Source organism: Sinocyclocheilus anshuiensis, unplaced genomic scaffold (genome assembly GCF_001515605.1).
Source record: "Sinocyclocheilus anshuiensis isolate Anshui unplaced genomic scaffold, SAMN03320099.WGS_v1.1 scaffold804, whole genome shotgun sequence".
Lineage (NCBI taxonomy): Eukaryota > Metazoa > Chordata > Actinopteri > Cypriniformes > Cyprinidae > Sinocyclocheilus > Sinocyclocheilus anshuiensis.
Genome location: NW_015557098.1, coordinates 300,432 through 324,278, shown reverse-complemented (window position 1 = coordinate 324,278; position 23,847 = coordinate 300,432). Strand labels below are relative to the sequence as shown.

General features: G+C 38.8%; 3 protein-coding genes across 5 annotated transcripts in view; all 3 read left to right on the top strand.

Annotated features, from left to right (window-relative positions):
• Window positions 1-2,820, top strand: part of LOC107677466 (sialidase-1-like) — a 3,605-nt gene extending 785 nt beyond the window's left edge. Inside the window, exons 2-6 of the mRNA XM_016472377.1 lie at window positions 232-421; window positions 503-765; window positions 1,006-1,188; window positions 1,413-1,632; window positions 1,718-2,820. Of these exons, the coding sequence (XP_016327863.1) occupies window positions 232-421; window positions 503-765; window positions 1,006-1,188; window positions 1,413-1,632; window positions 1,718-1,938 (1,077 nt within the window). The 3' untranslated portion in view covers window positions 1,939-2,820. The remainder of the gene's footprint in view (window positions 1-231; window positions 422-502; window positions 766-1,005; window positions 1,189-1,412; window positions 1,633-1,717) is intronic.
• A 3,960-nt stretch (window positions 2,821-6,780) lies between these two features.
• LOC107677467 (sialidase-1-like) lies at window positions 6,781-12,615 on the top strand. Its single transcript, XM_016472379.1, has 6 exons — window positions 6,781-6,846; window positions 8,896-9,085; window positions 9,187-9,449; window positions 10,693-10,875; window positions 11,000-11,219; window positions 11,984-12,615. Exons 1-6 carry the CDS (start codon window positions 6,781-6,783, stop codon window positions 12,202-12,204), a joined length of 1,143 nt encoding a protein of 380 aa, XP_016327865.1. The 3' UTR covers window positions 12,205-12,615.
• Window positions 12,616-21,622: 9,007 nt separating this feature from the next.
• The window catches only part of LOC107677454 (protein PRRC2A-like), a 29,071-nt gene continuing 26,846 nt past the window's right edge, over window positions 21,623-23,847 (top strand). For 2 of the 3 annotated variants that reach the window (XM_016472362.1, XM_016472360.1), the window contains exon 1: window positions 21,623-21,887. The gene's annotated coding sequence lies outside the window, so the exon portion shown is untranslated. The remainder of the gene's footprint in view (window positions 21,888-23,847) is intronic. The other variant, XM_016472361.1, reaches the window with a different exon arrangement.

Below are 23,847 nucleotides of genomic sequence, written 5' to 3'. Positions count from 1 at the left end.
TTATATATATATATATATATATATATATATATATTTATTTTTTTTTTTTATAAAAATTTTAGTTACTGAAAAAGGCTTTTGTTTATAGAATAATTAGCAACGTTAAAATATGTTGACAACAAGCTTATTGTTTTGTCTTGTGATTGTCATATGAAAGAAATTTTAAAGATCAATCTTAAATAATTTCTTTATGCCTTGTTTTATTGTTGTAATTCTCTACGTTTCCCACAGATAGACCCGCTGATATACGAGGAGCAGTTGCTATGGGTCGGCGGTGGAGCCGGTCAGGTCAACACTTACAGGATCCCTCTGCTAACCTTCACGACGCGAGGAAGTCTGCTGGCGTTCTCTGAGGCCAGGAAAATGTCCTCCAGTGACACTGGCGCGAAGTTCATCGCACTGAGACGCTCCACAGACAAAGGTGGACCATCCACTTTCACTACAGTCATAAATGGCTATTTTAGATGAAACTGAATTGTAATCTCTTTCGTCAATCTCTCAGGAGTCACCTGGTCTCCCACCTCATTCATAGTGGACGATGGTTCTCTAGCAGATGGGTTGACTCTAGGTTCGGTTGTTGTGGATGAAGAGACTGGTGCTGTGATACTCATCTACTCGTTGTGTTTCCACCGTTACCACTGCGACCCCTCCAGCACCATGATGGTGCAGAGCTTGGATGACGGGTTCACCTGGAGCGCTCCACGAAACCTCTCCGTTGAGCTGGGGGTGAAGAGCTTTGCTCCAGGGCCTGGCTTCGGCATACAGGTTTGGTTAGAGCTCTTTACTTTCTGTTCCTCCTTCAGGAGAAAACTAAAGCATGCTTTTATGACTTCCTGTTGTTTATGATGCTGTTATTATGACTTCTCGGGTTGAATAAAACTACATTTTATTGTCTGTGTGGTTAAGCATTGGTTTATAAATGAGAACAAAAAAGCTGACATGGTCTTTTTCCAGCTTCAGGAGCAGTTTATATGCTTTTAGTCCATCATATGCCTTTGTTCACAGAAACGGTATGCTCCCAATGTGGGCCGTCTGGTGGTGTGTGGCCACGGATCCATCGCTGGTGATGGGGTCTTCTGCATCCTGAGTGATGATCATGGTGAATCCTGGCGATATGGAGCTGCTCTGAAGAGCATCCCTTACAACCAGCCTAAACAAGACCTGGACTTCAACCCAGATGAGTGTCAGGTAAAAGTAAACAACTCAATACACAGAATGTATCTATGCTGAAGTGTTACTATATAGTAATTAGTAGGTTTTAAATCATTTTACTGTAGTACTGTATTCTTCTATTTTTCAATAAAACATACAAACATTTTTACAGTGTAGGCTTGATATTAAACAACTTGTGCTAATTGACTTCCTATTTGACTTGACGTACTATCTCACATCCTTTTTGTCGGCTTTATCAGCCAGTGGAACTCGAGGATGGAAGTATAGTCATCAATGTGCGCAACCAGAACAAGTACCACTGCCGCTGCCGAATAATCGTGCGGAGTTTGGACGGAGGCGAGTCGCTGCCCGTGGAGGAGCTGGTGTTTGACAAAACACTGATCGACCCCGTGGTCGCAGCCGGAGCCCTGCAGAAACAAGGAGTGATGTACTTCACCAACCCCTCCAGCACTCAGCACAGTGAGGAAGAGCAATTCACAGAGCATTACTCAGAAATATCACAGTTAAAGCTTCATGGAAGATGAATTGTTATTTTCTTGCACAGGGGTCAATCTAACTCTTCGCTGGTCCTTCTCTGATGGGAAGTCATGGGAAAAGGAGGCAATCCAGATCTGGGTGGGGCCAAGCGGTTATTCGTGTATAACATCACTCAAGGGAGATTCTCCTGAGGACAGCAAATTCATCTACGTCATTTACGAAAAGGGCCATAAAGATTACTGTGAGACCATCTCTTTTGCCAAAATCCATCTATATGGAGGGAAATAACATATAGGTGGAGGAGCCAAGAAAAGGGATATTTAGGACTTTTAAAATTAACTTTTTTTTTTTTGAGAAAACCAAGGTATCAGCCTGATGCAAAATCATTTTCTTTACATTAAATCTGGTCTATACTATGAATGGTTTTTATATGAATTTCACTCCGGAAAAATATTGAGGCATCCTGCTTCAGTGTGAGATTGATTTATACCGCAATATATTATAAAACAGCTATGATTGTACCCACTGTTTTTTACCTGGCAGTGCACAAAACTTTCTATAATATGTGTCTTGAAGTTCTCATTATTTCTTTGTGCAGATGGTGAGCTGCACATGTGTTTATTGTGACTATTTGATGTTTTTTTGTTTTTGTTTACAATAATGTAACTCAGGTGAATCTTTATGAAGCTACAACATTCTTAAAATGGTTGTTTTCTACTGTATAACAGTTGATTGAATTAAGTCTTGAATTATTGTTTTGAATACAGAAATGTGATTTCTTTTTAATTACCTTGAGGTGTTTCTTTTATCCCTGGTGTTGCTTAAATGAATGAAGGCCTTTGAAATGACTTGCTCACATAAACTGGAAGACACAAGGGTTTGAGACACATAGACACTCTAAGCAAGCAGTGTTCATGTTCTCCACATTATACTACTGTGATATCAGAAAACCCCATTTTATATTCTAAGCAAGTGTCATTCATGTGCTTCAGGTTATGTGGTTTCGTTTACCCAGTCTGGCCTTTTTGTGGCCATAGATGTTGTACATTTAGATACCAGACAAATTATGTTGGTAACATCTTACTGTAAGTGACTTTTAAATAGTACATGCAAGTTTGTATTGAAAGTCAACCGAAAGGCTATCACTGTATTAAATTTCATATAAACACATTTGACTTTTCACTTGATTTGCACGCATTTTATTGTTCAATAAATTGTTCTATTTTGATACAGCAACTCCTTGTATCTTTTAGTTCCAACCATATCCAAGACAAATAAGAACACCTGACATTATATTTGAGTAGGGCAACATTTGCACTTTTAAATTAGTCAGAGATGATCGCTAGAAAGTCTTATATGTACCATATTTTATTAGATGGTACATCACTCCCTCCACCTGTCCTCACACCATAGCTCAATAACTCATAGAGACTAAAACATTTATCACACTTAAAAACAGAAAAATACACAGGTGCAGTACTGTTCAAAAGTTAAGATTTTTTTGTTTTTGAACGCATTTATTTGATCAAACATACAGTAGAATACATATTATTACAATTTAAAATAACTTTTCTTTTTGAATATGATTTAAATTTTAATTTATGATGCCAGAACTGAATTTTCAGTATTATTACTGCAGTCTTCAGTGTCACATGATCATCAGAAATCATTCTAATATGCTGATCTGATGCTCAAGAAACATTTCTGATTATCAGTGTTGAAACGTGCTACATAAAATTTTTGTGGAAACCAAGATAAATGTTTTTGCATGTTTTTCCTATGTTTTTGCATAGTAAGTCAGAATAATAAAAAAAAATAAAACCCTTTTTTTTTTTGTAAGTAACATTACAAAACTGTCTTTACTGCCTCTTTTGGTCAATTTAATGCATCCTTGCAACAAAAAAAAAGGTATAGGCAGAGGTTATTTAAGAAAGTACCTCTTTTATAAGGTCCTTACTGTCAGATATTTATTAAAACATTTATATAATTAGCCTATGCAACGTCAAATCAGCCTTAACCCTTTCGCACGTGAGTTTAAAATATTCTAGCTGAGCCCCCAGCGTGAGTTTTTTTAGGCGACCGTTATTTTAAAATGTAGCGCCTTATTGTTTCCATGGCGACATGTCATGCTTGTCATGTGACACAACGCAGCCACAATAGCTTTGTGTGACACATGGATCGCTTTTATTTCGTTTTTCCTGTTTTATTCAAAATATTCAAAAACATGATCACTATATTACGAACTATCTGATATTCCGATTCTGAAATATGTGCAATTAAATCTATTTGGTAGTTTAAACACTTTTATATCGACCGTGTTAGTTGATCTATACCGGGTGATGGGCGCCGCCATGTTAGTTCGCGCTGAATCCGAACTGTGGGATTTACAACACACAAATTCATCCTCTCCTACCGAAACACGTTAAAGTAGGTCTCAGGTAAACTGGGAGAAGAGCAGAGTAAACTTTATAGTTACCTACACAATCTGTATATGATATCAATAAAAACATCAGATTATACATCGTCAGATTATATTTGTAAGGATCATTATTGCCGTTTCCATAGACATCAGCGCGCATTTTACAAACTGTAAATGTATGGTTTTGCTAGTACTTATGTGTATTTAAATGTCTGAAACCTAAAATAAGTATTATATGGTTGAAAACAATGAATATCTGTGATAATATGACAAGCGCGTAGCGCATCCGATCTGGCTCTGCGCCAGCCAAAGCGCGGATTTAAATTCAGCAGTTGATGACGTGACGCACTGAAAGTTCTGATCACACCGGTGTTATCATACGCTTCAGGGACCAGCCAAGACTGATCACACCGGTGTGATCGTACGCTTCAGGGACCAGCCTAGTCTGATCACACTGGTGTTATCATACGCTTCAGGGACCAGCCTAGTCTGATCACACTGATGTTATCATACGCTTCAGGGACCAGCCAAGTCTGATCACACTGGTGTGATCGTACGCTTCAGGGACCAGCCTAGACTGATCACACCGGTGTGATCGTACGCTTCAGGGACCAGCCTAGACTGATCACACCGGTGTGATCGTACGCTTCAGGGACCAGCCTAGACTGATCACACCGGTGTGATCGTACGCTTCAGGGACCAGCCTAGACTGATCACACCGGTGTGATCGTACGCTTCAGGGACCAGCCTAGACTGATCACACCGGTGTGATCGTACGCTTCAGGGACCAGCCTAGACTGATCACACCGGTGTGATCGTACGCTTCAGGGACCAGCCTAGACTGATCACACCGGTGTGATCGTACGCTTCAGGGACCAGCCTAGACTGATCACACCGGTGTGATCGTACGCTTCAGGGACCAGCCTAGACTGATCACACCGGTGTGATCGTACGCTTCAGGGACCAGCCTAGACTGATCACACCGGTGTGATCGTACGCTTCAGGGACCAGCCTAGACTGATCACACCGGTGTGATCGTACGCTTCAGGGACCAGCCTAGACTGATCACACCGGTGTGATCGTACGCTTCAGGGACCAGCCTAGACTGATCACACCGGTGTGATCGTACGCTTCAGGGACCAGCCTAGACTGATCACACCGGTGTGATCGTACGCTTCAGGGACCAGCCTAGACTGATCACACCGGTGTGATCGTACGCTTCAGGGACCAGCCTAGACTGATCACACCGGTGTGATCGTACGCTTCAGGGACCAGCCTAGACTGATCACACCGGTGTGATCGTACGCTTCAGGGACCAGCCTAGACTGATCACACCGGTGTGATCGTACGCTTCAGGGACCAGCCTAGACTGATCACACCGGTGTGATCGTACGCTTCAGGGACCAGCCTAGACTGATCACACCGGTGTGATCGTACGCTTCAGGGACCAGCCTAGACTGATCACACCGGTGTGATCGTACGCTTCAGGGACCAGCCTAGACTGATCACACCGGTGTGATCGTACGCTTCAGGGACCAGCCTAGACTGATCACACCGGTGTGATCGTACGCTTCAGGGACCAGCCTAGACTGATCACACCGGTGTGATCGTACGCTTCAGGGACCAGCCTAGACTGATCACACCGGTGTGATCGTACGCTTCAGGGACCAGCCTAGACTGATCACACCGGTGTGATCGTACGCTTCAGGGACCAGCCTAGACTGATCACACCGGTGTGATCGTACGCTTCAGGGACCAGCCTAGACTGATCACACCGGTGTGATCGTACGCTTCAGGGACCAGCCTAGACTGATCACACCGGTGTGATCGTACGCTTCAGGGACCAGCCTAGACTGATCACACCGGTGTGATCGTACGCTTCAGGGACCAGCCTAGACTGATCACACCGGTGTGATCGTACGCTTCAGGGACCAGCCAAGACTGATCACACCGGTGTTATCGTTCGCTTCAGGGACCAGCCTAGACTGATTACACCGGTGTGATCGTACGCTTCAGGGACCAGCCAAGACTGATCACACCGGTGTGATCGTACGCGTTAAAGGGTTAATGATAGAACTTTAGTCATTAGAATTAAAACGGGATAACCATTTATGAATTGTGTGATCGTACGCGTCAAAGGGTTAATCCTGAAGTAGCCTAGGCTACAAGATTTGTTTGTTTTGTGTTTGTTGTCACATTTTCAATCACAGCCATGATATATCAACTGCCACACAAATAATATAAAGAAAATATATTTGAAATCTCATTTGTACTAATTTAAACAGGTCATTTTAGTACCTAAAGACATATATATGTCATGTATATACAAAATACCGGTTTGTCAAAACTACAAGTTGTCAGTTCCGGGAATGAAGCTGAAATTCAGTCTGAAAGCTTAATGGAGTCAATTTATCCGTTCATTTAACGAAGTGAATGCTAGGGTTGTCAATATTTACCATATTCGACTCTGATTTATCTGATAGTGTCCAAGTAAGTGAGTCAAGACAGAGAAGTCTAAGGTGCAGCTGATTGATTTGCATGTCAGCGAAGTGCATTGCGCTCATCTCAATAATGTACTGCAGACTAGACCGGTCTGTTAAACCAGTTCTTTTGCCATTCCTCGGCTGACTCCGTTGAGCGCTTTGTGGGCTTTAAGTAGCCTTCAGGAAAAATCACAGTAGTTTGCACATGACTTGACAAAACTTGCCGTCATGAATCGGAACCCTTTGCGGATTTTGCTTCTTGCAGTGCTGTGCTCGTTTGCGCGAAATGAAACGGTAGGCTAGAAGATTTTGTTTATCATATCCTCCTGGGACCCAGGCATAGACCTTTTAGATTGATTATATTTTAGTGAATTTTTCTGAGACCCTACATGCCAGTTTTAGTCTGGATGTCCAGTACAGGGCTTTTCAGAGATATATCAAATATTTGGAGTTTTGATCATAACACACTTTCTCTTTGGTCTTTAAATATGACTGATATTGACAGAATGATCAAATTTAACACTCTTAGGGAAATATGATAATGTTTTGTAATTATTATTTAAATCGGACCAATTTTCAAATTGTTTGAAACATCTCAGAAAAATGTTATGGGATTTCAAATCGGAATATGAATTTTTGTTATGAAACAGGGCATAATTTTTATACGTGTCTTCTGTAGAGGACAGCAGGACAAACATCATGTTAATCAGGCATTTTGGGTAAACACAAGTCAATAGGGAAAGAAATTATACATCAATATGTGAGATATTCTTATGAAAATGTTGCAAAGTTATTACTCCCATTATAACACTTCTTTTTGTCATTATGGTTTGCCCCAAGAACACATTCATATGCAAATTAGATTCAATGTATAGATACATTGTATAGAATGGGAATTCCAATTTATGGACATTTTATGCACATATTGCATAAAGTACAGTAGTATATCAAATCATTCTGTTATATCTTTCATAACATATAGTTGAGAATCATCTTTGTAGAAAGTTTGGTTAAAAATAGCCCGATACCTAAAAACTGATTGGTGAATGAAAAAAATAAATAAAGCATTGTTTTTGCCGACACACGCCTTTTCATGTCTATTTATTTTATTATCATGTCTATTATTATTATTATTATTATTTAATAACTTAGTCCTGGCATCCTCTACATAATAAAATATTAATAAAATATATATTTTTTCAAAAATGTTGTTTCTCATTGTTACGGGGCTGACAAAACTTGAGACATGCGGATCCATGTGCAAGCTATTTATTAGCAGAAGACAGAGACGTGGTCATAGAACAGGCATGGGTCAGATAATGGCAGACAGGTATATGGCGGGCAAGACACACGAAGAAACCTAAGGCTAGCGGAGGTCAACGATCGGCAAACAGAATCAAAGGGGCGAGACTCGAGGGATAAGTCCAGGTACAAGGCAAGGTCCAGGCAGGGGCAACCAGTATCAAAATAGGGCAAGACGAGAGGAGTCCGAGAGACACAGGCGAAGATCAAGATATGAGAACACAGACAAGGCAAGACTAAGGTGAGGCTATGACAAACTAAACAGGCTCCGTAGTGTAGCTTTCGCTAGGGGCGAGATATACGCTAAACAATACTCGGCAGCTTGACAGGGATCAGAGTGAGTGTATATATAGGGAAGGTGTGATTGATGACAGCTGTGTGCAATCAGTGCTGTGTGCAATCAACTGTGTGTGTGTAATCAGTGCAATGGATGATGGGAACTGTAGTCCGGGTGAAGTGCAACAGTGGTGTGGTGCAAGAGTCCATAGTAGTGGAAGGGTGACCTCTGGTGGCAAGCAGATGGAAGTTCATGGACCTGATGTAATGGCATTAAAAAAATTCACAAAACTTTTTTTTTATGATAGGAGGATATTTAAGACGATCATAAATATCACATTATGAATCCACAATACAACAAATTAATTAATAATTTAGCAAGGTAACTGTACTTTACTTAGCAATGTGAGGTGGCTGGTTGTCACAAGAGGAAGATTATGGGCTATATATCAATAACTAAATATTTGTGTCAAAAGTCCATGTACACAAATGTGTTTTCTTTTAGCAGTTATGTTTAGCTATGGTGTATTGTATTGTGTATAGCACTGTTAAAACCTGACTTCAATGAGGATAATGTGAATTCTGATGTTCATTGATTGAATGTTTTCCTGAGCAAAATTGAGATCTGTAGTCAGTCTCATTGGTATGTGCCTACACAGAACTTGTCTTTAAAGAGTAAACACAACTAGCCTCATCTCAGCTTGTTTATTTATTGCATAGTTTTGACCTGTATCATTTTATCCCTTTACTTTTTTACATGTACAGATCAATCCAGCTATCGCTGATGAGCAGCTGCTCTGGGTCAGTGGTCAAATTGGAGAAGTTCACACCTACAGAATTCCCCTGCTCACCTTCACTACTCAGGGAAGTCTGCTGGCTTTTGCAGAGGCCCGGAAACTGTCCTTCAAAGACATCGGAGCCAAGTTCATCGCTTTGAGACGCTCCACAGACAGAGGTGTGTCAGATGTTTCATAGCTCACCTGCTGAAAAAGCAAGTATTCTGTTTTCATTCCTGTTTGCTTCTCCAACCATCTCTTTCTTCTGACACGTTCTCAGGAGTCACCTGGTCTCCCACCTCATTCATAGTGGACGATGGTTCTCTAGCAGATGGGTTGAATCTAGGTTCGGTTGTTGTGGATGAAGAGACTGGTGCTGTGATACTCATCTATGCTCTGTGTTTCCACCGTTACCACTGCAAGCCCTCCAGCACAATGATGGTGCAGAGTCTGGATGACGGGTTCACCTGGAGCGCCCCACGAAACCTTAACCCTCAACTGGGGCTCATGAGTTTTGCTCCTGGACCTGGCTTCGGTATACAGGTATTTTTTTACTTCCATGCCTAATTTCATGTCTGAGTGTTTCACTTACAACTCCCATAGACTTACATGTTAAAGAACACACAATAAGTGGCCGGTTGTCAGGCAAAATATGATTATGATAATGATTTAATTTATCATTGTTCTGCGAAATTTCATGGATGAAATCCAGTCATTTTAAAAGCAATTTGCGCGCTATATGGAATTTAATGTGAGTGCAAAACATTTATCTATGCAGATTTCGCATCAGGTTCAAGATGGTCATTCACCAAAAGAAAGCTACAGTATTTGGTTTGAAGTGTGAGATATCTTTTGTGCACCAATGAGTAACCTAGACCAGTGGTTCCCAACCCTGGTCCTGGAGGCACCCCAACACTGCACATTTTGCATATCTCCTTTCTATGACACACCAATTTCAGGTCTTGGATTCTCTACTAATGAGCTGATAATCTGAATCAGGTTTGTTTGATTAAGGAGACATGCAAAACATGCAGTGTTGGGGTGCCTCCAGGACCAGGCTTGGGAACCACTGACCTAGACCAACTAGAAGCGGGAACAAAGGAAACAGGAACAGAAAACCAACTCAAAGTCAAAGTCAAACTCAAGCAAACACAAACATAACACGAGACATAAACCGATACAGTAAATGTAGCTGCTTTGCCATTTTTATCATGGTTGAATAAAATTGAATTTAATGCGATGATCAAGGAATTTAATAGTTGTGTCAGGGGTTGTTTGCAGGCAGGGAGAGAGTTCTATTAGCACACTTCAAAAACAAGGGAACAAAGCAAACAGGAAAAGAACACAGACAGCACACAGTCAAATTAATATCAAAATAAAAGTCCTTGAACACAGAAACCTAGACAAAACAGAAGTTGATTAACATTAAGGGAGACTGTCTCAGATTATATGTGAATTCTTCCAACAGTTGCTCAGCTGAAATATGTTTATGTTCTGGAATATTCATATGGAAACAGTTGGTGTGCTAAGACCCACACTTTGTGACGATCATTTGTTTATCAATACATGATTATTAGTTTTATATGCCGTTAATAAATTGTAGTGATTTCTGTCATTACCTACCAAACCTAGTCTGAGTGACATAAAAAGCATCCTATTATAGTTGTTGTTTTGTTCTTGCCACTTAGCATTGGGTTTGTCTAAAATAACTGATACCACAGACTGTGCAAAATACTCGTTTCATCAAACGATTCTTCATGATGTATTCATCTAATGGTGCTTACAGAAACGTCATCTGCCTGCTGTTGGGCGTCTGGTGGTGTGTGGCCATGGCAGCATCACTGGAGACGGAGTCTTTTGCATCCTGAGTGATGATCATGGAAACACATGGAGATATGGAGCTGAACTGAAGAGCATTCCCTACAACCAGCGTAAAAACAACCTTGACTTTGACCCAGACGAGTGTCAGGTATGATAAACTTGAACTATATAGATTCTATTACAGAAGTAATTGTATTGGTGGTTGTGTAGCAGAAATATGCATCAGAAGAGTTTGTAAATTCTTCAGACTTCTGTCTTGTGTTTCCTCAAAGCCAGTGGAGCTGGATGACGGCAGCATCGTGATTAATGTGCGCAACGATAAACACTATCACTGCCGCTGTCGCATGGTTGCATGCAGTCTGGATGGAGGAGAGTCTCTGCCGGTGGAGGAGCTGGTGTTCGATCGCACACTGGAGGATTCTGCGGTTGCAGCTGGAGCTTTAGAGAAGGAAGGAGTGCTTTACTTCACCAACCCAGCCAACGCTAATAGCAGTGAGCGTGATGATATGAGAAATTCATTTAGTGTTTCTCAGTCCTGGTCTTGGAGTACCACAGATCTCACTTATTTAACACACCTTGTTAATATCATAAACTCTAGAACCTGATCTAAGTGTGTCAGATAAGGGAGACCTCAAAATGTGCAGTGCTGCAGTTTTGCAATGGAAGGATTAAGAAAAACTGTATTCAATATTTTTAAATAGTAATAAAAAAAAAAAAAAAAATGTCAATTCGGTTTTTCAGTAAACTGTGCATGAGAAGTATCTGATATTTTTTATATAAGACTGTTAAATCAGTGCTAGGTTGCCTGGTTTTCAAAGAACTCCTACATACAGTACTACTACTTTCGTACAATGATATTGCATTCCAGTTTGCATACTGTATGTGTCTAAATATTACTCAAGAAACATTCCCAGATTTTTCACCTTTTCTAATGGATTTTTGCATCTTGTGCATGATTTGTTTTTGTCTCATGTAGCCTACAAGACTTTGCACCATGAAAGAAGAGGAGTTTAATGGCCAAATATCCGCCTGGCCAGTCACTACTTTTTATTATTGTTGTTGTTGTTATTTTATTTTTCACTTTACACAGTCTACAGTCTCTTTAATACATGTTTGCACATATCTTGATTCTATATTATGCTATTGTTTTACTCTGTGTCTGTGTACTGTTTTGTGTTTTGAGAGAGCAGCATGAACAATAGTTAATTCATGCTTATACATAATGTGAGTTACTTTTCTATTGTTGTTTTCCTCAGGAGTGAACCTCACCCTTCGCTGGTCTCTGAATCGCGGTAAATCATGGGTGAAAGATACTCTGAAGATCTGGGCCGGGCCAAGTGGATACTCTTGTATGACGTCACTTAAAGGCAATGAAACTGAGGATCATAAATACATCTATGTCATCTTTGAGAAAGGCCAAAAGGACTATTTTGAGTCCATCTCCTTTGTGAAAATTGACCTGTACAGCAACCAGTGAATAAAGTCAATGATGGGCTGATTCACTTTAGAAAAAAAAGAAGCTTGATCAAGTTGCTCAATTTTGAAAATCAATATTTAAGTGAAGATGGCTTTCATTAATTGGTCAAATTAATTGTCTGCCTTATCTCCATATTTTTTTTAAATAATTTTGAAATCAGTCTTACCACACCTGTCTACTATCTAAGTATTAACTTTATAGAAATATAGAAATACAGCGGCATGCATGCAAGCTTGTCTGAGGTTGTAGAACCTGATTTTTTTAATATTGTTTTGGCATCCCTTTTATCTAGTTATAGTTTTGCTTAGCAGTTAAGCAAAATAATCAAAATTGTAAAACTTAAAATAAATTATATAAAAATACTCAGTTCAGTGGAGAACAACAAATGTGTATGTTGGAGGGGCCTTCCCCCCCCCCCCCCCCCCCCCCCCAAAAAAAAAAAAAAAAATAATAAATATCACTTTCTTCAATAATAAAAATCCAAAATAAATTAAAATAATAAAATAAAATAAAAACATGATATGTATGCATTTATTTTGGTATTTTGTGGTGTTTTTATTTTGTAACCTCAAAATGACTAATTAAATTGTTATATAAAATAAGTGTTATTCTTTTTAATCTAAACTTTAAAAAAAAAACAAAAAAACTTTTCAGTCAATGAAATGATTTGTCCAAACATTAGGGGGAAAAATTAAATGGTGACCTCTGCTAAGAAAAAAAAGACATGAAAATGACATTTTCTGACTATGGCCAGTAGATGGTAGCAGGATTCCATGGATTAACAGATCTCCAATGTTAAAACAAATTCCTACAAATTATTATAAATTATACATTCAGAATGTATAAAGAAATTGTTAAAATTATTTATAAAATATATTAGTATTTTTGATGTTAGTATTTATGTTGAGCTGAGATTTTGAAATAATTAGTAAGGTTGAATTTCTCGCATGGAGCCTTTTGCTTTTGTTTTAGCTTTTGTTTTTTAAGGGGATAGAAAATAGTTTGTACAGTATAAAAACCATTATGTCTATGGAATGTCCTCATAAAACATTAAAGCTGCACTGTTGATTTGATTAAATTCAGAAAACAGGACACAGCTAGTCAAAACATTTACATTAAACATTTATAAATATATACATAAAACATTTATTTATTAAGAACATTCTGCCCCACAAAAAAAAAAAAATATATATATTTCCTAGTTCTCAGTTTTCAAATGAGAACAAAATTTACAAATTACTACTACTAGTAATAGCAAAAACGACAACAAAATTACAGCTAAACAATGGCCCCAAAAAGTATTTGGACACTTAACCCACAACTAAAAATGTATGCTTTTTGGATTATATAGCAAAATATCAAAGCAAATGGCGTTTAGTTGAAAGAAACAGAGCCCAAACACACTTTTAAGTCAAAACATTTCGTTTTTTTTTTTTAGTTTCAAAATATGAAGCAATACACATATTGTTCAAAATCACTTAATAAGTCATTAATGTTTCAAATCTGTTCTTAATGCGTATAGCAGGGGAAAGTAGAATATCGGTGTTTGCAAGTCTAATCAGAGAACGGCCCCAAAGCACTCAAGACATTAGACTGTCTTGAGTATCATATATTACAGCATTAGCATCCTCAGATCACACTATTTCCAATTTTTTTTTAACTCTTTCTTCAGTGTTTCTTCCTCTTTTTAAGGCAAGTTCTTGAGTGTTTTCATGATGTGTTTTCTGAGTGTCACTCTTTTTCTTCAGGTCTCAATTGCCTATTTGTTTCTGTCTTAATAGTTTGTTCATGTTCAAGCTTATGTACAGTAGTTTAATCTTCAAAGACATCTGTACAAATTACCATCCTGCCCTAAAAGGTTAATTCCACTCACACAACCAAATTTGTTTAAAATGACTGCATTACCCCAAAGGGCTTAATTATCATACTCTCAAAACTATCTTTATTGCCACACCATTTGGATAAGCAACATTAATCAATAGTGTGAGAAGAAAACATAAAAGAAAAGCGGCGTAAGCAATACAATTCTATACCTTGCTATTTCTGGAATGTTTTGGACATTTTTTCCCAAAAATATAACAGGGTGTTTCTAATGAATATATCCAAAAGGCCTATGTAAGCGTAAATTATTAATTGCCTGATTTTTTGTGTGGGCATTCAGGATTATTAGGAACCAACCCTGCTCCACAAAGGATTTCTCGTAGTAATTTTCCAGATCTTTTTGGAATCTGCGCACAAACCACCTCCAGTAAACCCAAATAGGAAAAGGTTTGAATACCGGGCTCCAAAACCAGTCATCATGAACTTCTCTTGCTATTCTGTATTCTTTATATGGTATCCACTTACCTGATGATTTAAAACTTTTATTATTTGCCACTGCATCTAAGCAAAAAATCTCTACACAGATTATTAGTTTCATAGTAATAGTGCCCATTGATTTCAGTTATTCTGTGCGAAAGAACTCTGTGATCTCCATCATGGTTTTCAGTTTGGGTGCAGGTGGCTTTACAGAACGGACACTGAACCCAACAGCACTGACAGAACTGGTCAATCAGAATCTCATCCGGTCTGTCCTTGAGGTCCAGTTTTTCATAAAACGTATCTGTGTTGAACTCTTTGCTCGTGTCAGGCATTAGAGCAGGAAGTTTTGTTGTTCTCACTTCTTTGAGAAGGTTGAAATCATCAACATCATCATGTTTGACTCCAATGAGGTCTTTTTTAGAGAATATCAGCACATCTGAGAGCTGCTGTGTGAAAGTCTTCAACCACAAATCAACATTTCCACTGTTTGAACATGTTTGAACATGTTCAGTAGATTTGTATACAGCTTCCATGATCTTCTTCTGCAGGAGTTCAGTGTTCCTCTTCATCTTGGGCAAAACACTGTCACTGAAGTTTTGGGTCATGTACTGACTGAAATTCTCAAAGTGCTCTCTGGGATAATTATTGCAGTCCATGTACGCAGAAAAATTCTCCTCTTGTGCCAGAAACTTCAGGATGTGTTTCTCCAGATTTATTCTGCTTCCATTCAATGATCTACAGTTTAGTCTAATATCATCTATCAAATCTCTTGCAGACTTTGTGTAGACACTCTACTCAATGCGCTCTTTAAGTTTCTGACATAAGATCTCACCAAAAATGACAGATTATGCAGCTCCTTGAAAGTGTTTCTGGAAAATACTGTAATGCTCTTCTTTCTTCTTCCTCAAAAAGAGAACATGGTCATTGGCTTCTCTAAACAGTCTGTGTTGCTGAGTGAATGTCTTGTTTGCTCTCTTAAAGATAGAGCAAATCAAGTCAATGGAGAACTCATTCTTGAACACATAGTTCACTGACTGCCTTGATGTTATCTACGAGTTGTTGAATGCAGCTGACATTGAAGCCCATTTTTGCAATGTTAAATGACATGCTCTTTTTGTCTATTTGCTGGGCAACATCTGTGACATTACCAAACCTCTCTTATAGCTGCATTGATGGCATTTTTTAAACGTCCTGTAAATCCACTGGATTTCTTTAATTGTACATAATCTGAATAACTTTGCACAGACAAAAACATCCCTGCATTCATTGTTCTCCCTCCAGGAGTCTACAGGAGCACTTATATAGATGTCACTGAGGAGTAGTTTCACTTCTCTCAGTATGTCAGTGTCTTTGATTGGAGTATCTGTGATGATCTTCTTCAAACACTCCCTTTGAGCCTCTCCAAACGGCTGACTTACGGCCTATGTCGTTCAAAACTGCTCTTCTTTTGGCTTTAGCATTGGTCAAACGAGTAGGTGACTTGCAAGCCCTGTCAGTCAGCACTTCTTGCCTTGAGTTTGGGCCTAACGACTGTAAGGTCGTTCTCCAGCCGCATAGTGGTTACGTACCCAAGGTGTTCTCAACTCCGTTCAGAGCCCAGGTTATTTCCCTGTTAGCACTCCCCGTGATGGATGGTGAGGAGGGTCCTAACTTACTGTGCCCTGTTAGGGCACTCAAAATATACTTGGAGTGTTCTGGATTGTTCAGACAATCAGATCAGCTCTTTGTGTGCTTTGGAGGCCCCTCAAAGGGCTGCCATGCAGCTACAAAGCAGAGAATATCTCTCTAAATAGTAGATGCTATAGCCCTGGCTTATGCCGCAGTTGGCTTGCATTGCCCTATAGGTGTATGAGGGCCCATTCCACCAGAGGAATGGCCTCCACCTGGGCGTGGTCCAGTGGGATCTGTATCGGCAAGATTTGTACAGCTGCCGGCTGATCATCACTGTCTAGCTTCGCTAGATTTTACAATTTGGACATCCCTGCCCTGCTGGCGCGGATCTTATCTGCTTAAATCTACCCATTCCCCCTTGAGTGGAAGGGCTATGTTAAGCAGACCTCAGATTAATGAGTTATCCTGAGCTGGGCTTGTAGAGCAGGCTTAGTTCTGCATCTGCTCATAGCATGTTGCTGCTGGATGCGATCTCCTAGCATCAGCGATGCAACGAGAGTGACTGTTCGATAGGGAACACTTCGGTTACTAACATATGTCAGTGGTTACTAATCGATGACTGTCGCTTCAGTCGAATGACTCTGATGATATGGCACTCTGAGCCGGCTTATATAGCCATCGGCTCCTCCCCTTTTGGCGGGCAAGAGCGCCATTGGTTTGTGCAGCATACTCAAATTATTCCCTTATCTCAGGGAACCGAGGTTACATTAGTAACCGGAGCGTTTTCCTATCTGTGGAATCATGTGCGCCACAATGCATACCAGACTCATTTGAAATCTACTCAGAATGCTTTATTTTAAAGCACTGTTGATGAGACCAAACATCACAAAAGGTTAGACAGCGTTTATCAGTCCCAGTTAGATAGACAGTTCAGTCCTATGACTGTAAATGTGACTGAGCAGTAAATAGACTGCTGTAGTTTTGTCTTTGTAACTCAAGTATTAAACAAATGTTTGCTTAGCAGTAACACCCCATTAATATTGTCAGTCACAATACTGTATGCTAAAAGACACCATTATCTACTGTAAAGTTGCATTAATAAATTTAGCAGACATATTCACATTGATTTATAGGCTAGTAATAGTAGGGAGGAGCTAGAGCAGACAACAACAAAAAATATGAGTAATAGTAATGCAATAACATGTTTAGAATAATTTTTCTGTAAGATATTATAGTCTACTATACACACGACATTTAGGCACTATATTTTGTATGAATTTGTATGAAATATACGTTTGTTCATCTTGGGTAATTAAGTCATTTTAAGTTAAAAAACAACAGCAATAGCACATTGTCCTAATAAAATAATTTGAATTTTGCTATAGATTCTGTGCAAACAAATTACAATGTGTTTTTGCAACAAGGCGAAGACAGTTCTGTTCATAACAGTAGCTGCTGGTGAAGAAGTGACAAGTACAAGAAAAATAGAAAAAAAAGTACACACATAAACACAAAGGAGAGAAAGCAATATCAGGGAAAATGAAGTAAAGGTGCAGTTGAAGAGAGAACCTTTACTAATTTTGCACAGTCAGAGCCTATAAGGATTTAGAATTTTTTATGTGATGGCCATACAAATAATTGTCTGTGTCTGTGGTTTCAGAATTTGCTGTGGGTGTAAAGGATGGCCTGGATGTGTGAGATTTCCCGGCCTGAAATAGTGTCCCAGTCCGGCCCTGGAGATGAAACTGACCTGCACTTTTGAAAAATAAAATAAAATAAACGGCCGCCAGGACACAGCCTATGCTTTTATAGAATGCAGAGTGATACATGAAAAATGGCTTGAAATAATCCTGAAAGTAGGCCTACGTTAAGATGAATGTTAAAGTGTGCCCCCTAAAATCACAGGTGGCCCCTGTCTGCCACCCCAACCACCGTTACTGTGGTCTAGAACCGCTACTAGTTACACGTGAAAACGAATGGCATACAATCTTCTAATACAGTAAATCGTTCTTAATTAAATAAATATACCTCATGAAACATACCTGAAAGTGTTTCATACGACATTTGTTGTAATGATGACGAAATAACAGCTGACACATATGACAATTAATGTCATATATTAAGCTTTATAAAATTAATATAGATGTACTCTTTTAGAAGAATCTCTATATAATAATGTAAGTAAAGATAAAGTAACATTGGTAATCTGTCATCTTGTAACTTTCATGATTACTTATCGTGGCACCCAATAATGGACAGAGCAGGAATGAAATGAGATGAAATGTATACAGCACATCCATTCAGAGAGAAAATTATTAACAACAGTAATGGTGCATTAAATGAGTTACCAACTGAACATGATGAGTGACTTGATCTTTTACCTTTGTTGAAATGTTATAAAAGGTGTTAGTGAGCACCCACCTAAATCAGTGTCCTGTGACGGGACGTGTGCTGAAGCACCAACTCCACCAGCTGAGTAAATAATGAAAAGCATGGTGTTAGTGTTACGGTGGGCAAGGGCAAGATAAAAAACAAGTAAGCTAAATATGTTTTGTGTTTCATGTTTGGTGTGGAACTGAGAGGAACTTTGAGATCCAAAACCGGGGAAACATTTAGGGAATGTGTGTCCACATGTGGTTTGCATGAGTACAAGTTCAGATGTGAGCATGCAAGAGATTGAAACACTTCAGAGAGACACTGCTCACTTTGCAATTACTAGTTTCCTGCTCTGATGAACATAAATGGTCCATGATGTTCAAAGAAGACAGGAGCTCTTCATCCAGTACAGTCACATCCTACACGGTTCAGTAAGAAATAATACTTAACATTGATTTAGCTCATTTTTCCAAATCTAAACTGTCATCAGAACCAGGTTATCAAAATCAGACTTATCCTTTATAAAACATAATTCAGAATACCCTTTTATTTTCACATTACAAAACATTGTTTGAATTTCTTTTGTGAAATTTACATTTTTTGAACCCTTAATGATTTTAAGTACAGATGGTGTAATGCTAGTTTGAAAACCATTAGTTGATTCATTCATGTGGTATGTCATGTTCATGTTCATATATTTATAACCACTATTAATAAATGGTAATCACAGCGGGAATTCATTACATTTTTTGTACATTTTTTCTTAGTACTTATCAATAGAATGTAATGTGTCTTAAGCACTTAATTACTGTCATTTAACATTTTACATGCATGAAATAAATATTTTGACTTGTCAAACACTAGTGAAACATGCAACAAACCCCAGAGCAGTATGAAACAATTACATGAAATATATATACAGTAATCTGGATTGGAAATTCACTCCCTCTAATATTCAAAAGTATTGTTGGGAAAAAGTTAAATTCCAATTCAAATGACATGAAAAACAAGATGTGTAATATCATAATAGAGAGTTTCTTTTTTAGACATGCAAATTGTCAAACACTGTATGCAACTCGCTCTGATTACTCTGCTGACATCTTGTGACATGAGTAACACACGAAACATGCATAATTTCAGAGCTGGTTCTCTGAATTATTAAGGAGTGATTTCATAGCTTTGTCTGATTTATTTTTAATCATTCATTCACTCATTTACTCATATGGCTACTAAATATTTAACCAATAAATTGTGAGGATGGTTTTCTTGTTATTCATGGGCACTGAAAGCACCACCACTGCTGTGTGTGTGTGTGTGACTGTGTGTGTGTGTGTGTGTGTGTGCCTCACTTGGCACGTTTCATGTCTATGTTTGGTGGATTAGTGTGGGTTAGTCTGAGATCAATGAAGCACGCACTGGATCTCAATGACAAATCAAAGGTGTGTTTTGTTGTGACTACGACAAAAGCACTGGTTTAAATGGCTTTTTGTGCAAATATTTTAAAAGAATTACCAAACTGCATAGCAATGTTTGATTTGCTTTACCCATTTATTTGAGTCACGCATTTAGTAATCATTTGCAATATGCAAAATATCAACACCCGTATCCATTTATTGCAATTCAACCACTGTTGGATTGTTTAGATGCTCATTATATTAATTATGTATATATTTAATAGTTAATATTTTTATTTCAAAATGTATGCTTTATTAGACAGGACAGTGCAGATGAGACACAAAACAACAAGAAGTAGACAGAAGGAAGCAGGGCAAGCAAAGGCTATTGTTCTGACATAAATGCTGTTGTTTTGACATTTTTATTCAAGTAATTGTGAAAAAATATCAGTTTCCAGGAAAATATATTTACATTACATTTAGCTGACACTTGTACCCAAAGTGGCTTAAAAAATTTGGAATATAACAAGTGATTCATGTTGAGGAGGCAATAAACATGAGAAGTGCTTGCAGTACACAGTTTCAGAAATCATTCAGTTCAGAATTGTACAAGCTAGGACAGAGTGGGATAAACAAAGGAATAGTGAAATCATAAAAGATTTTTCCCCAGCAGGATATAGTTGCTCGTGAAGAGATGAGTTTTCAGCTGTTTCTTGAATATTGTCAGGGATTCGGCAGTATAGATGGGATTCCATTTCATTCCACCAGCAAGGAACAGTGCTTTTGTGCCTTTCTGTGATGTCACACACTTACCGACTTCAAGCAAAAAAATAAAAAATAATAATAATAATAAGAAGAATATGTTTCTTGAGCACCAAATCAGCACATTAGAATTATTTCTGACACTGAAGACTGCCTGCTGAAAATTCAGCTTTAGCATCACAGGAATAAAATACATTTTAAAATATGTTCAAATAAAAAACATTTAGCCTTCTATTTTAAATTCTATTTTAAAAAATTTTTAATCAAAATGTTGCCTTGTTGAGCAAAATAGACTTTCAATAGTATTATATTCCATGGACGTCCTACTGATTACTTGTATAGCTTAAAGTTTTCTGGTGATGCTTTCTGACATCTTAACAACTGGATTAAAAGTACTGTGGTAATATGGTATTTTAATATATAGCCCTACCATAGTATACCTACTTTTACGGATACCATAGTCATAAACGTTTCAATGATTGGCTACTCCACATTACTTGAAAGAACACTGTGGTAATACCATGGTATACGTTCAAAAATGTTATTCCTATGTATGTCTGCACTATGTTTGTACTTTCTTCTACACTGGAAGCTCCTGTCGTCAAGTCAAATTCCTTGTGTGTGTAAACATACTTGGTAATAAAGCTCTTCTGATTCTGATTCTTAAAAACATGATTATATTTTTATCTAACCGCTGACACCTCTAGGAAGAGCCAGGTTTTGTTTACAGCATAAAACAAAGTGAATAATCTGTATTTAAAGTAATTATGCTGATGACTGAGAAGATATCATCAAGTTACACCTGTTCGGGCGAGGGTTGTCTTGTCAGGCCATTCACAGTGGAATTCTACCGAGCCAGAGGCGTTCATTGCATAAATGTAAATTGTATTTTAACATATGTGATCTGATTGGCCCCGTTCGGAACTAATTATGTTAATGAGCCCCGCCCCCTACTCTCTCATCCGCCCCTCTCTGCGCTACCGTCCTCAGAAGCCGTTGACGGCTCTAACAGTGACGGATCGAGCCCCCGCAATATTATTTTATTTTTCCTTTTTCATTTGTTTTGTGAGAAAAAGAAAGGGGAGTACAAGTAAGCCTCACTCCACACATCCGTCCTCAGCAATCCTCTTCAACACATAATCCCGTTTTGAGCTTTGGTAAGAGCTTGTGCTAACGGTAGCTAGTGCACGATTATTGCTAATAACGATACAACCTCGAGACAAGTCGGGACAAGACCAGGTTAGTAGCTGTGTCTAATGACCATTCGAGTGCACTGAAGAGGTTTTATTACAGAGGTGTTTGTGATCGCAGTGTTGGGGTCTAGCTGTCCTGCTTTTCATCGGTCGGTGTCGGCTAAGATTAGCATGCTATCGATTTACGCTTGTGTGTGTTTGTGCGCCACACATCCTGATAAAGATATACCGTATTGTTTTTTAATAAGAGCCTGTGAGGTTTTCATTTAGACCGCTAGCCATTTTAGCAGGTCTTATGTTCACGTTGAGTTGAAGTAGTAACCGTTACGCCTAGATTGAAGAAATATATAAGACGTGCTTTGACTGAGACTGCATGTCAGACAAGTGCGTTGTTTTGGTTCAAATCAAGGTTCCGGTTGGCTCGTTCGCTTTAACATAATATCAAATAGCACTTGAACTCGCATTCCAGAGGAAGCCCGTGTAGTTAAATCGACACAAATCCCGATGCTAATGTGCTTGTTGCTCTGGCCTCGCTTCACCGCCGCCATTTTGTTTTGTTCTCGCCATCAAATCCTTTAGTCAAACCCGCAGCATCAATTATACGGACCAGTTCTTCCCCCGTGTTATATTTGTCGCCTTCTCCGGATTATCTAGTCTATGGCTAGATTAATGCACCTGTTTGAAGATATATGTAATTTTGAGGCTATGCGTATTATGAAACGTATAGGTCTGCCCCCTCCTCCCAGCACGAAACATGGAGGCCGCGGCTACAAGAAGCGAGTTAGCCAGTCAAAACAGACGGTTCACCGGGTTTATATTATATCAACCACCCGGTTTTTATATCAGATACCGGGCTTTTCGTACGCTTAGATTAATTATCTAAGCATGTTTGTGTCACGGCCAGTTGGCAAAGCAAGTAAAATAACCTCTACGCAGCTCCTGCTGCTTCATGTTGCGTAGTGATTATTTTACAGGTTTAGCCAACTGGCCGTCGCTGCTGTTCCTAATCTGCATCTGCCCCAATCACTGAGTAGTACACCGCGATGGCGGTAATGTGGTAAATGGAGAGAAGCAGGGCGGTGTAGGACTTTGCTCTTCACTAATGGGTTGTTCACGTTGTTGCAGTTTTGTTTTTGAGCAGCCTTTAGATGCTGTTTTAGCTGTGCTTTGTAAAATTACCGTCAGTTATTGTTGCTGTAAAAGCGTACTATATATATATATATATATATATGTGTGTGTATATGTATGTGTGTGTATAAATATTATTAAAAACAAATGTGGTTGCCAGATCTTTAAGCCTAAAATACCCATAGCTTTAATTTAAACAGGCATTTTTTTTTCTTTTCTTTTTTTAATCAGTCATAGCTTATGGTGAGAATTAGAAAGTGCATGTGTTCATCATATAGCCTAGTGTAATTCAGCTGTGACATCAAAAGTCAGAGGACTTAATTCGACACGGGTTCCCTCAAGATTTTCCTCTTTTTATTATAAGGTTTTTCAGTTCATGAGTAAAATAAGGGCTGTGGACTTTTTTGTTGTATATTGTAAACTGCACACACTCACACCCCAAATGTTTATGTAGTTACTTATTACAAACATTAAAAAAAATAAATCGATCGATCTGCCGGAGATCGGTATCGGCCGATAACCACAATCGCAATTTGATGATGTCACATTCAGCTGTACGCACACATTGCATAAACATGAAAAATGAAGTATACTTTGGTGTTACCATAAAAAATGTACTGTAGCAACTAGTGTTGTCAAAAGACCCGGTATTTTGGTACCAAGTCGGTACTAAAAAAATGAAAACGTTACGGTACCAGGTTTTCTTAAGTACCGGTGGTACCGAGTACCCGGTCAACCCGGTTCTTGATGCGCTAAACGAAGCTATCCTCTTCCAGTGTTGCCAAGTCCGCGGTTTTCCCGCAGAATTGGACTGCTTTAACACTGTTGCCGCAGGTTGTTTTTCATGTCCGCGGGTTGAAAAACGACCCCATTAACGT